We start from the raw sequence: 14916 nt of genomic DNA on the forward strand, positions 1-14916 counted from the left end.
AGCGTGAGCGGGGGTCGCCGGGCGCCCCCGCCTGCCCGCGAGGCCGCCCTCGGAGCTGCTCGGGGTAACTCGCCGTGAAAGATGAAGTAATTTCTTTTGTGTCCAAAACGGTCTGTTCGGTAGGCTAAACCCAAATAATCACTGCCCTGGTGACCGAAGCCGCCGAGGTTAAAATTCAGCGTTTCAGCCACTGCGTTATGTCACATGTAACTGCTACAGGCAGTAACTGCAAAACATTTCAAAAACATGAAATTCTTGATAATGTGCGCAAACTTTTACACTACGTAATTGTTGAGGTCGAGCACAGCTTTCTGATAGTGAAGTTACTGCTGTGATAAAACCTAATAACCTGTTGGGTTTTTTTCCTTGTCCTTGTAACTTGTATGATTACACTCAGTTCCATTGTGTTCACTCCTTTGTATGTAACCTACTTTGAGTCATCCTTGCCCTCGTCAGTAATTAATTCAGTCCAGAACCTAGTTTAAAATACTGCTGTGGACATCAGCTTTGCAGTCCTTATTCAGTCGAAATGTTGACTTTGATATGAAATTTAAAGGAGTAAGGCTTCAGGTTTGGCCCCAAAGACTTGATTTAAACCAGCAAAATCAGGATTACTCAGTAAAGGCTCTTAGTATCAGTGACACTAGCAGATATCATTATGAAAGTTCTCACATTACAGATGTCTTTATTTGACTGTTGAAGTGCTAACATTCTTAAGAGTTATCTGCCTTCACTTTCCATGTTTATTTATTTTCTATTTTTAACTTATTCTCCAAAGGACTGTTAAATAGCTTTTAAAATACCCAGCTTCCTGGATTTGACTTCAAAGCATCAAAATTCTGCTGGAATTGATTTTTTTTTTTCCTTTTTAAAGGAACTGATTTGAAGAGTGTCAGAAAGCTTACAGTCTTCCCATGAGCAATATGAACTTACTTGACCTTCTCACAGCTTATCTTATCCTAAGAAGGAACAGTATTTGCCCTGCTTTGCCTGAAATTTGTAGAACACAGACATTCTTTCTACTGTAATAAAAGCAATGCAGGTCTACAAAAGATATCAGTAGCGTGTTGCTTTATTTTCAATTCTTTATCTTGAAAAAAACTCAAAAAAAAAACTCTTTAGCTCATCTTAAATTGACTTATTTTAACAAATAGTTATGCAAACTACATTTATGCAATAGTATCTTTTTCCAGACAGTAATCTTGCTGCTGTTATAACATCACTATGATGCAATAATGTGAACAATAAAATCCTCTGTTTGAGGCTTATTACACACTGTTAAGCAATGTATCTGACTCATCAGCTTAATTGACTCTTCTAGGTGACCTTGCCATGATCATTACAGCCAGTTATGAGATATAAATGCGCTTAGGATATGTAATAGAAAAAAAATGCAAATAGATGGCCAATGCCTGCAGTTTCTTCTCAGGGAAATTTACAGTTGATTTTACTGATGGTGTTTGAAGAACAGAAACTTTTTTTTTTTTTAACAAGACACTAGTAAAGCTATTACCCATGGTGAACATCAGATTGAGTAAGCAAGGACATACCTGGTTTTCATTTGAAATGTGGTAGAATCTGTTTCCTGTAAACTTCCTGTTTTTTAAAGTTGTACCTGGAACAGATAGCGGTAAGACATTATTAAATTGTGTGTGTGTGTGTGTGTGTGTGTGTGTGTTTTCTGTTTTTGTTTGTTTTCTGATTTATCTACTGAACTGATTCAGGTCCAAATTAGAATTCTCTGAGACTGAATTTTGTCACAGTTACTTTAGAAATATTTTTTTTTCTATGGGAAAGAAAGTGTATTTAAAACAATTTTACTTTTTCTTTTTTTCCTTTTTCCCTTCTATGTAAGTTGCCATATCTTAGCTTGCTTTTCACTTCTGTTCCCACATATCTTGAGTAATTAATGAGATTTTGCCCTTGAGATAGCTTCACAGCTACAGGTGCCGTTCCAGCCAGAAATCCTTTCATGACTGGAACCCAACACTTGARCTCTCTTTAAAGGTAATGGGGCCTCGTGCAATTTCCCTTCCAGTTGGACTGTCTTGCAGGAGTGGAGTGCCAAAGATTTGCTACTTCTCGGTTTTATTTACAGTGAGTGGTGAAGATCAAGACTCTACAGGCAGTGTTTAATTTTACACATTTGCCTTTCCGTTCTTATGTAAGATGTATGTTTAGAGCATCAGCTGGGATTAATTGACATAATTGTACTGCCTTTTAACAGAGCTGTATAAATTTAGATCAGCTGAAAGTCTGGTCAGTACTTGGCATTTGTAAGACTGCAGCTCGATATTAAAAAGCTATTTGTTGTCAGAACAATTAACTTTTTTGGTATTTGTATTTTATGGCCCTTACTTAGGGGAAAGCAGTAAAACAAGTAGTCTTARTATTAGAAGTTGGAAATGTTTTCTTTACAGAACATTGTTAATAGTAAAGTTATGGGTTTTGTGAAATCTGCTTTTTCCTATTGTCAAGTAGSTATGGAAGCAAGGAGCAGTATTTTTTCAGAGTACTGTGACTGAAGAAACCATTATTTCTATTGGGAATTTATTATAAGAATCAGCAAGTAATATGACATATATATATCATGTTATTTTATTTAAATATAACAAAATACTAATCTTCCTTTTCTTATTTTTTTTTCTCTYGAGTGCTTTGAGCCACAGTATGTGTTTCTCTCTCTTTCTTTTTTTTTCTTTGTTTCTTTCTCTTTTTTTCCCTCTTCTTTTCCCACTCACCTGTCCTGCTTCCAAACAAGCAAAAAGAACAGAAAGACATTTTATTTGGAGAAAATTGATCATATCTGATACTACTTCCTAAGCAAAATACAGATCAAATTTGCACCTATTAACCCTGACTGTCTTGAGCAACAGCTATTTCTAACAGCTATTGCTTGATTAATTCTTTAAAATAATAAAAAAAGGCATATTTTGTGAAATTTATCTTTGGGAGACAAGTTTTCATCACACTGAAAGTGTTTCATAAAAATACACGTAATTTCAACTTTCTGTGTACAGCTTTGAGTCTGGTAATAGGAAATTGCAGTAGTGTTCTAAGTGGCAAAACAAATTTATTCTTTGACTTGACTACTATTCACTTGACTACTATGATGATTTTTAATTAGTATATATAAAAAAAAGTATTATGTGTTGACACCTTCCATGATTTTCCTTCAATAAGACAGAGAAAACCACCCTTTTATCAAAAATGGGTCATCTTGTACAAAGCTATCTTCATCCCTGTTCCACTGACCTAATTGCATGTTGATCCTGGAACAGTAAGCAATTCAGATGCCCATTAAGTTGTAAGGAAAGGGAGCAATAGATCTGTGCTTCTGCGTGTTGTAATGGAGTCGTGGTCTGAAGGAACATTAATTGTGTAACAGCAGCAATTGATTTTAGTGCTATTATTATAAGTGCTGTCCCCCCAATGACCTTGAATAACCTGTCTATCATGGCAAAAAATCCACTTCCCTCGAGTTTCCAGAAAGTCTGAATTTCATTTTTTTCTGTATTGCCAAGACCCATACCCTTGCCTATCCTAGGAGTACTATCACTTTTGCAGTGGCATGAATCACTCTTATGCTGGCATCATAATCTTTCTTAAGGAATTGAGTGGAATTTCAGTAACATGCTGGAAATAAGGCAAGAGTATATTCTGTCAGTGAAGACTGGATCAGGCCACAGCCTGAAGTGGAGAGGATTTATAAATTATTGTAGACCTAAAAGGTCCAGAATTTGATAGTATAATTTTGTCTGTGAAAGGCAGTAGCGGTAGAGTAGCCCCAAAATGTTTTAAGTAGTGCTTAGTTAAGCTAAGCGACTCGACTCAAACCCATTTTCCTCCTCTGCATGTACACTTAGTGTTAATTCCATGCGTCGTGGAGGTCTTCAGATAGTTAGCAAATATTTTTAAATGCTTTTAAAGTTAAAAGAGCAAAACAGTCTTCAGTTTTAYGATGTCTGGAGTGTAAGCTAGTCGTTTCGGGTATATAGAACAGGTTCTATATTAGCTCTTCTAGTGAGTGGACAAATTTATAAAATTAACATGTGACAGGATGATAGCAGTTTTGTAAGTAATGATCCCTGTGCAAAACATAGAAAGCTAAAAATGTGTGTGGGCGTACGTGTCAATACTAACCTTTATTGTTTTACTTGTACTTTCCCATATAGTTGGCCTGAGATGCTGTTTACTAAAATGCCAGTGGTAAAGATACGGTGGGTGGTTTTTTGTTGGTTTTTTGGGTTTTTTTTTTTTTTTTTTCTGTTATAATGCAAAGCTTCATTTTGAAGAATATTTTCCATTTTTGAAGGATAGTGAATTTTTGTAGACATTTGGCTTTACAGAAATGACTGTTTGCAAACATCTAACTGCTTGGAATGGGCTTTTGTTTAGCATGGTAGAATGATTATCAAAATGTTGGAGCAATTGGATTAATTAGCTCTCTTGCTATAGCAGACGTTTTGAAAAGTTAAGTCAGGTAATGATGTGAATCATGGTGATAATAGGCAGTTACTCTGTAGGAAGCGTGAATGTATATGAGGAGACCTGTATGCATATTCTACAGCAGAACAGACTTACATAATTCCATTACAAAGATGAGAGAGACAGGATTGTGTCCCAGTCCTTCAACCTTTTGGTACTTTTCAAGAGTTRYAGTGTGAATTTGTAAGTTCCCAGGATCACATGCTTATTGTACTATTTTGACACTCACAGCACTTAAATATTTTTGAAGTCCATGGGTAAAATAACTTTTTATTATTTCTGCATACATAATTTCTCATGTCAATAGTACGAATTCTATAAAACAATCTCTTTAATACTTGAATCTGGGATTGTGTTCTGCTTCTATGGAAGCCAATGGCAAAATTGCTGTGGCAGCAAACCTTGGCCTGTAATTAAGTTAGTTGGGTTGAGTGTTATTACATTGTTGAATTGGCAGTCAATGCTATTAACATCAACCAACCAGCCCTTCTACCCACTCTCCTCCCCCCACCTCAAAAAAATATCTTTAACAGTGACTAATGTAATAAGGCAATATTAAATGTTGGTTTTATAATTCCTTACGAGGGAGTGATAAAGCCATTGAAAAATTAATCACAAGGGAAAATATTGGAATTTGAAATACAGTCAGAGGAATCATTACAGTTCATTAATTTGTGTATAAATACTGATGTTTTTTCCAGTGGAATTATAAAATGCAAGTGAAGTGAAATGGCTGTTTTTATTGAAGGCGTTTTGCCATTATCATTTGGAATTTAATGTGTTTACTGACTTAGTGTGGAACTGATCCAGGTGGAGAACTATTAACAAACTAGGGCTTTGACTCCTGTTTGTAAAGCAACATTTTTGGTTACCACGATAAAAGTGTTCAGAGAAGATGTGGAAAGAGATAGTCACCTAACAAAACAACAGTAAAGCTCTAATGGCAGTAGATCAAACTACATAAATAGTAAACCAGTAGGAATGACATAAGACATGTGACATATTTTTGTTGTAACTGCTGCTCTGATGGACTCTGGCAGAGAGCAAAGTTGAGTACTGCATGCAAAAACACCATTGTTTTGATACACGCTTAAGTTTACTTTAGACTTATATGCTACCTATTCCACATTGAGACTTGTGTCAGGGACAGCGTGTACAGGAGGGAGACTGGCCAAAACAAGAATTATCAGTGCTAAAGTAAGCAGGTCATGCCCTAGAATGCCCCAACCTGTGGAAGGCCTGTGGAGCATGGGACATGAACTCTGCAAATTGTTGGATTTTTAAGTCCAACAACAGTATTTGGCTGCAAATGTGAGCTTGCAGTTGAGTTTTCACTGATAAGGAGAAGGTCATACTGATGAGCTATGCCCACAGTCTTCATGCACTTAGGAAAACAAAACCCAGAAACCTAAACCTTTTTTGCTAGTTATTACTAGTTATTATCATTAGTTTGCTTTTTCCAAATTTTTAAGATTGGATGAACACTAAATTGAAATGATTTGGAGTTGGAGACTGTACAGATAGATACAAGGTCAAAGTTCTTGTCCTGAAATGGTGTTACATAAGACAAGATGTATTGCTTCCATACTGGAAATGGAAGACGGAAATATAAAGAAAAACGGAAACAAAACAAAAAAGCTCACTGATATGTTTTAAGTTGGTTGGGCTAGGGGCAGCGGTGCGTGCATGGATGTACCTGTATGGCTTGTCTTTTAAACATACATGAATCTTACCATTTGTAATGAAAAAGAAACACTCCAAATCTTCACATAACTGTATGTGTTCTGGGATATATGGCACATAAAATAATGAGCTATATGTATCTGTAAGAATCAATATAAATTATTTGGCTTTGAGTTTAGCTCTTTAATATTGTAAAATGCAGTTGATCTCTGCATTGGTAAGGTCCTTCAAAATCCCATAGAAACTGTTTGATCTCTTTTGACTTCAGTGAGAGCTGGTTGAGATGCACACTGTGGGAAAAGTGATGATTTCTTAGATACTCAGAATATATCATACTGCTTTCCTCTGTGTGCTATAGAGAGTGGATGCCTCTCTTCAGAATCCCAGAAGTTGTTAATGATACAGATAAATACAATGATTGAAGTATATCAAGACAATCTCCCTATAATCCTAGTGCATCGTGTCTTCTTTCTTGTAATGTAAAACCATGTTATAGAGACTGAATATTCAACAAATGCCGTAGAACAGATGACCTATTTGTTTTTTTGACTATGTAGCACAAGACTACTGAATGAATTTAAACATTTTACCTGAATTTCAATCTTCCTACCTCATTAAAAGTAACGTTGAAATCCATGTTCAGTGCTTTTTTTTGTTTATTTGTTTTAGTATTAGATTTTGTTATAGTTAAAATGGTATGCACGTTAAGTCAATGATGACATATTAGAACCTGGAATGGATAGAATGATTAAAATTTCTTCAGCAAATCAAATAATACAGGATCTTTGAAGAAACCCATGCTGCTTTGTTGTGAGCCCTTTTTTTTGTTTTAAGTGTGATCCAACTCCTATTTAGCTTGACGGAAATTTTCTTTTGACTCCAGTTTGAATTTTGAATTAGCATCTGACTGTGTAATTGCTTGTATATTAGAGTTACATTTCTGCTATACAAACATGGCAATTTGTGGTGCTGCTTTTGCAGTAAAATGTTAGATAGTGTCTTTGGTGTGGCTGGCTTCTAACTCTATTTTCCATTAAGGCTGTATTATTGAAGACAAATAGTTACATGTCAGTAATTAACTATGGATTTTAGGAAATTCTACATAGCTGTTCTATTAAATGTGTTAATTTTTCATGACAGAAGAGTTGGCATGTGTTTATGGAATAGAACCCAGCTTGAAACCCGAGTCTTTATGACCCTTCTTAATTGTTATTACATCACTCACTCCTCTTTGCTGTCTGGAAAAGGCAAGAGGAACTGGCAAAATACAACTCATAAATTCTTTTATAACTTGCACAACTGATAATGTTCAAAATCAACTTCATCAGTCAATGTAAAATATCCCCCATAAATACTGACTTTAATCTGTAACCACTGTTTTCTTATACAGGGAAGACTTGTATGATGATCACTTTTTTAGGACTGACTAGCTAACATTTGTTTTAACAAAAACATGAGTGTAGAAATGTGGTATGGACATATTGTGTCTCAGATGAGAATCAAATGATGCTGTACAAACAAAGTAATTTTGTATTGATAGGGATTAAATAAAACAGGTGTCAATTTGAAAGCTAAGTTCAATTTTACTGGTCAAAAATGTCTGTAGCTAAAGGTTAGGCTGATATTCTTTCATTAATCATGATATTTTAGATCCAAACATGCATTTTAATATAAGCACTGATTTCAGCAAGTGGCAATGCTGCATGGCTTAGTGGCATTAAATTGTACAGTGATATTATAAGGTGATTTTTCAATTCTCTAATGTATTTTCAATACTGATTTTATACAGAACTCTGTAAGAGAAAAAAGTACATAATCCTTTATTTTTATTCTGAGCTTTTCTATTTCCTAAGTTATGAATAATTTTTGTCAGAATTATATGTGTATTTATTAGTTTCATATGATGGATCAATAAGGGATTTACAAGTATGTGTTACAGATTTAATTAACTGTTTTTGTATCCTGTAATAGCTTTGGTGGATAGCAGTGCTATTTTAAGACAATAGCAAGCACTCTGCTTCTCTAAATCAGCTCCAGTTATTTTTAATCTGTGGAGGACCCGAATATATAGCATTTCTAAGTCGCACACCACAGCTGTTTTCAGAAAGAGATGTTTTAATTTGGAAGAGCAAGATACTTTCCATTGTGTTCATCAGCATGCCTGGTGTTCTGCAGTGTTAAGTGTTAGAGGTTTAAGTTATCAGTGATATCACGGAAAGTCCTATGACAACAGTATTGTCAGATCAAAACCCAAATATTTTTCTTTATTGCTTTTCCTTGGATCATATTGTATTTGTTTTGGAAGCCCATCTGCTACCTAGGTATCATAAAGCATAGAGTTTCAGTTGTTGCAGTGTTGATCTTCTTTAATATTACAGCAGGTTTAATGAAGCAAACACTAGTGTAGGGTTTTAATGAAAACTAATTTTGAAAGCCGCAAACCAGAATTCCTAAGTAATAATTCAGTTCTTTATTTATTGCAGGTTATTTAGAAGATTCTCATTGCTTCTGACAAACAAAGCGGATCTAGACCCTTCTGTTTAAGATTATGAAACAAAAGGAAGAATGTGTGTGGATTTAAAATTACTGTATTTATCAAGTTGTTGTGGTGTGAGAAGTACTGGGGAAATAGTTTGCTCTATTGCTTATTGCAAATCTACTGCAAATAGTTTCTGATGCAGCTGAGGAAAATGCAGACCCTCAAAAAGGAACACGGACCTGTTGAAACAAGTAGCAACGTGGACAAAATCATGGTACTGAAGTCTACTTTATCAGAAGTGTCTGAAGATTTGTCTACAAATGAAGACATACTACTTACTGAAGCAAATACTGGAAAAAGCAAATCTTCAGCTTGCCGGAGAAAGAGAGAATTCATTCCAGATGAAAAGAAAGATGCTATGTACTGGGAAAAAAGGCGGAAAAATAATGAAGCTGCCAAAAGATCTCGTGAAAAACGACGACTGAATGACCTTGTCTTAGAGAACAAATTAATTGCACTGGGAGAGGAGAATGCCACTTTGAAGGCAGAGCTGCTTTCGTTGAAGCTAAAGTTTGGTTTAATTAGTTCTGCAGCATATGCCCAAGAGATACAGAAACTCAGTAGCTCGACAACTGTGTATTTCCAAGACTATCAAAGTTCCAAATCAAATATTAACTCATTTACAGATGAGCATGAACCATCTATAGTTGGTAGCAGTTGTATTTCTGTCATCAAACATTCTCCTCAAAGCTCTATGTCTGATGTATCTGAAATAGCCTCAGCAGAGCATGCCCAGCCGAGTCGTGTACAAAACAACTGCAGAAGTCCYGAAAACAAGTTCCAGATTATAAAACAGGAACCTATGGAATTGGAGAGAGAATCAAGAGATGACAGAGGTTCATATAAGACATCCATATATCCAAATTATATGGGAACTGCCTTTAATGTGTATTCACATTCTCCTCCTCTGTTGCAAGTGAATAGGTCCTCCAGTAATTCTCCCAGAACTTCAGAAACAGATGACGGTGTGGTTGGAAAGTCGTCTGATGGAGAAGATGAGCAGCAGGTTCCTAAGGGTCCAATCCATTCCCCAGTCGAACATAAAAATGTTCACGCAACAGTTAAAGTTCCAGAAGTGAATTCTTCTGCTTTGCCTCACAAGCTTCGAATTAAAGCCAAAGCCATGCAAGTCAAAGTGGAAGCAATGGATAATGACTAYGATGCCACACAGAAACTATCGTCACCTATCGATATGTCATCAAAAAGACATTTTGAGCTGGAAAAACATGGTGCACCAAGTCTGGTGCATTCTTCTCACACTCCTTTCTCGGTTCAGGTGACTAATATCCAAGACTGGTCCCTCAAACCAGAACTCTGGCATCAAAAGGAGCTCAATGTAAAAATTCAGAGTGGTTGCAAAACTGGAGTTGTTGAAATAAAAGACAATATCTACAATGTCTCAGAATCAGAGAACCTATATTTGAAGCAGGGGATAGCAAACTTGTCTGCAGAGGTTGCTTCACTTAAAAGACTTATAGCTACACAACAAATCTCTGCATCAGACTCTGGCTAAGTTACTACTGAAAAACAAAAAAAGGCTTACTGTTTTAAAGGATGTCATTTGCAGTAGATCAATATGTTTTGTATTATGCTGAATTTTCACTGGACTTGTGATGTCATTTCACTGTAATGTTCACATAATGTCTGATTGGTGTCTTTTTGTGCACAGATTATTATGAAGACTAGGTTGTGTTATGATCACTATGCCTTGTGTATAGTCAAGTAGCCTGTACGAAGGCTGTATATAATGAACTTTATTTTCCTTCTGTTGTTCTACTATAAAGTGTGCAAGTTACCAATTACAATAAAATATTGGTGACAAACACAGAACATGTACTCCCGTTCAGTTGATTTTATGAACTTGTAAATATGTCGTTAATTAAACTGGCTTGTTTCTTACACTGTGCTTGATTTCACTTACATATTTGTTTTTTACAGCCTAACTTAACCAAATTACAATTTACAACATACGTAACACTTCTGGCCATCTTTTTGTTAAGACCTGTTTTTGAAAGATGATTGAAATAAAGTGGATATTTATAAATGAATCAGTATCCAGTTTATAGCTTTAGCTTTCTTTAACTTATTTATTTGTTTTTAACTTTAACTTTTGTTTGTTTTAACTTACTTATTTTGGCATTAGCCAAAAGCTACACAATATATAGCCCAATAACTGAAATATCAAGGAACTTTTCCTCCTTTCATCTCAGATGAGAGAGTATTTTTTTCCTGAACRTTTCCCAAACAGTGGATTGTGTTTTGTAGCATTGTGTTTCAGATGAAGTAATGGCTTCCTCTGAAGCATTGGTTTTGGGCATCTTCCGTGTTTTAAGAACCCTAAAGTGAATTTGCCAAGGGCAGTCCCTGCAGGACGGTCCCTGTGCAGGCATGGGAAGAAGTAACTCATGGGCTGTGCAAACACTCCTGTCCATCTTGAGTGCCTGGCCTCCTCCAACGAAAGAGTCAGAGTCATCAGTGCAGTGAGGATAAGGCTGTTGGATCTGTAAACACGGAGCTCAGCCTGGCAAAAATCTACATGTGGGGCAAGCAATTGTAGCGGAGTTAAGAGTTGCATTATTTCAGTTCTAGTGTGGGGCATAATGCAGTTTTAAGTGTGAAGTAAGGCTTGCCATGGGCTTGGCTTTGGTTTCAAGGGCATAGTTAACTGTGCCGGAATACCCTGGCTTGGGAGAGGGAATTCGTTAGAAATGGGACAACGTGTGGGGAGCTCCGCAGTGCGGGCCACACTCGGCCCTTGCAGTCTGCACAGGTGGCAAGTTCTTTGCTCCATGACTGGACCAGACCTCGGTGTTCTTCCTCTTGGAGCAAAGCTTCGGCGCACGGAGGCTGGTCTGGCCTTACATCCCCCTGCCCTGGCTTACTGAAGGCTTTCCTTTTGAAATTATGTATATAAATGGAATGTAATTCAGCAGACATCCTTTTCAAGAAATTTCCCCCTCTTTTTGAAGAACTAATTAGCAAACACGCACTCCCTGAAAAATGTGGGTGGCTTTTTTTTTTTTTTTTTTTTTTTTTAATTGCCATGATCTATAATAAGACATTTCCATAGACTTAAAACACTTATTAAGAAAACAGGTTAGAGTCAGTGATTTTTAATTTCATACTTGACTAGAGTGAGCGGAAGCTTATCAATTTATTTTGGGATGGAAGGGGACCTGAGTCACTTCTGATAGTCCTGAAACTTGATCCAGCAGTCAAGGCAATGGCAAAGCGCCCTGATGTTAGCAAGACCAGGACTTGACTGTGTATCTTTTCAGGAGCTGATGATTCACAGTCATATTCTGGGTGGACCTTGGCATAGAAATCACTAGTACTTCGTGAGATTTTTTTCTGAGCCTTTTTGTTGCTGAGCAGTACTCATGGCATTCAGAGCTATTGACACATGGAGATTCCTTTACCAAAATGTACCAGTTACTCTTTTCTCTTGCCTTAACAGTGCCATAGATCCCATAGCCAGGCTCTATATGTGTTTGATAATTAATGCAGATGACATTTCAGTGTTACTGAAAATGAGCTTGGGATTACTGGCATATGAGGCACCAGCCAGTCATAGCTACTGGCTCTTTGCATGCTAAAAATCTTCTGTAAGCAACCACAACATTCTTTAAATATTTTGCATATTATTTATCACATGTCATGTATCAAGGAGAGAACTTAAAACCCTCAGTGTTACCATCTGTGYGTAAGCTTAGATCTAGTTTTTTTTCAATTTCTTGTTACTTAGTGTTGTCTGTCATGATGGAAGAATGTAGCCCTCTTTTTAGCTCCCTGTATTTTACACTATTTTGTGTATCTGTTACTTAACAGCAGTGATACAGTTAATCTGCTGAAGGATGTGAGCTGTAGCGCGAAGCTTAGGACCGTGGAGCACAATCAGAGGTTATTTATACTCCCCCCTCACACCTCAGCATTATGCCTCATTTGAAGAAAGTAAATATTTTGTTCAAAACTAGAACTAATTACAAAATGATTCTCTATTAGGTTYGTTATACTACCCCAACCCATAGGTTAGGTGTTATCTCTCCATTTCTACATTTTATAATCAATATTTTTATGCACAAGCTAAAATTTGGAGTATCTTTCATGAGCTGAAGTCAGCAAATGGAGGAGTGGTGTGGGTGGTGCATGCACAGCCAGGCTCTTGGCTACGGTCTAATTCTCCAAACTGTCCAGCTGAAATTCTCAGGTGAAATAAATCCACTGTAGCTCTTCTGACTCAGCCCCATCTTTACCTGTCTTTTCTCTACTGTGTTATATCAGGAAAGAAGATGCATTAGATTGCAGAGGGATACTGCTGCCTTACTCCTAATTTCARCTGACATGCACATTTTTTTAGAAAATATGTCAGTATATGTAGTATATCATATATAGATACATTCACAGATGAACATGAATGCGGAGGCTGGAGAGCCAGCTGTGCCGTGTGTCTCGCTTGCCCCTCCAGGCTGCCTTCCCTGTTTCCTTGTCCATCCTCCTGGTGCCTGCACAATGTAGGCACAAACAGTGCTTGGACAGGGTGCAACCAGGCTGGTGTGCGCATCCGGCAGGAGGGTGTCACAGCCCCCACAGCCTCATGGATGCGGGATGGAGGAAACGATGGGATCCGTGCTGGAAGCGGGATCTTCCTCTGGCCAAGGAAGAGAGGTGCCTTTATGGGGAGTGGTTATAAACAGGTACACAGAAATACGAAAGAGGGTCGAGAGTATATTCACATTTCCCAAAACAAAGATTCATTAAAAAAAAAAAAAAAAAAGGAACAATCCATGGTCAATCCTTCTATTTAAGCAAATAGTTCAGTCAGGAGAACAAAAGGCAGGAACCAGAGATGCTATAAAATGTGACTTGTGTTTGAATTGGAATTTTATCATCTCTAATCAAACAACAATCAATTTTTTTGCAGCTTAACTATTTTCTGTGGATAGAAGCTGAATTTCCCACTATTCACTGAAATAAGTTTTTCATCAACAATGTCATYACCTCATCTAAAACCAACTGCTTTAGTCTAGGTTGAACTGAAACAATTGRATAGTAGGCTATCCCGTAAGCATGACATGGTGATAACTTCTTGCTTCCTTGGCTCTTTAGTGACAGCAGAATCCAAGTCCTCCACATAAAAGGAAACTGATATATTGTAGCACCTATGTGGAGAATTACTTGCAGCAGTCATTAGTAAATTAAACATAAACAAGTAGGATCTATTGTCTCTCAACAACACATTGAAGCTGGGTATAGTCACGTGCAAGTTTTCACTGCAGGTTTCTACTGTTACCTTCTACATATGAGTTCATATGTAGAGTTCATATATGAAACAGATATAAAGCAGATAAGGATCTTTACATGCCCAGGAATAAATTATTCACTGTTAAGAGAGGAAAAAAAAATCTGTGTGGTGGGTTTGGGAGATGGATATGTTTATTTTGGAAAGAGGATATGTAGCATAAATGCTCTTGAATTCTGTCAAATCCCGTGGAAAACACTTGAATCAAACTTGGCGAGTGGGGTAGACMTTCATTTTGGTCAAGTCTGATCCATATTAGAACTATAAATTACCTGAAAGTAGTCTGTGGGATGTGCTTTTAAATGAGAATCTTAAGAAACATCACATATGGAAACTGGAAACACCATAGACTTCATGCAAAAGTACTAATTTTTCATAGGGACATAGAAATAATCATGGCAGATTATTCGTTTAGTCCTGAATCTTGGCTTTTAGTCCTGAATCTTGGCTTTGTTAATTGTTAGTGTGAAAAACTTCACAGAATGTTTTAAGAAAGCCCAAAGCAAGTAACTACTGGTTAACAAGGTAACTCTTCCCCTGGTAACAGCAACTAATGGCCAATTGAGACTGCAAAACACAAGTATCAATCCTTCTGTTAAATCTGCCTGGTCTGATTATTAACAAATATAATGATACAGCGTCATGTTCCATTAGCATCTGTATTTTTGTTGCCAAAAAGATTGAATAAGGATATGCATCTACATACACAAATGTCTTGATGGATTTCTGGATCCCTTCCCAGTTCTACCTTCATTAAAGCTTATGAATTGCACAGGATAGAGATTTGATTACATTTTGTTGAGTGTCCAGTATGGCTGAATATCTYTTCATTCATAAATACGAAATGGGCAAATGGCAATGCCTTGTTTATCTTCCTTCTGTGACACAATATTTTGTGTGTTTTCAT

General features: G+C 36.7%; 1 protein-coding gene across 1 annotated transcript in view; it reads left to right on the top strand.

Annotated features, from left to right (window-relative positions):
• The window catches only part of NFIL3 (nuclear factor, interleukin 3 regulated), a 12684-nt gene extending 2157 nt beyond the window's left edge, over positions 1-10527 (top strand). Inside the window, exon 2 of the mRNA XM_026046606.1 lies at positions 8655-10527. Within this exon, the coding sequence (XP_025902391.1) occupies positions 8847-10223 (1377 nt within the window). The 5' untranslated portion in view covers positions 8655-8846 and the 3' untranslated portion in view covers positions 10224-10527. The remainder of the gene's footprint in view (positions 1-8654) is intronic.
• Positions 10528-14916: the final 4389 nt, after the last annotated feature.

This window comes from Nothoprocta perdicaria, unplaced genomic scaffold (assembly GCF_003342845.1).
Source record: "Nothoprocta perdicaria isolate Ctin4 unplaced genomic scaffold, notPer1 scaffold_45, whole genome shotgun sequence".
Lineage (NCBI taxonomy): Eukaryota > Metazoa > Chordata > Aves > Tinamiformes > Tinamidae > Nothoprocta > Nothoprocta perdicaria.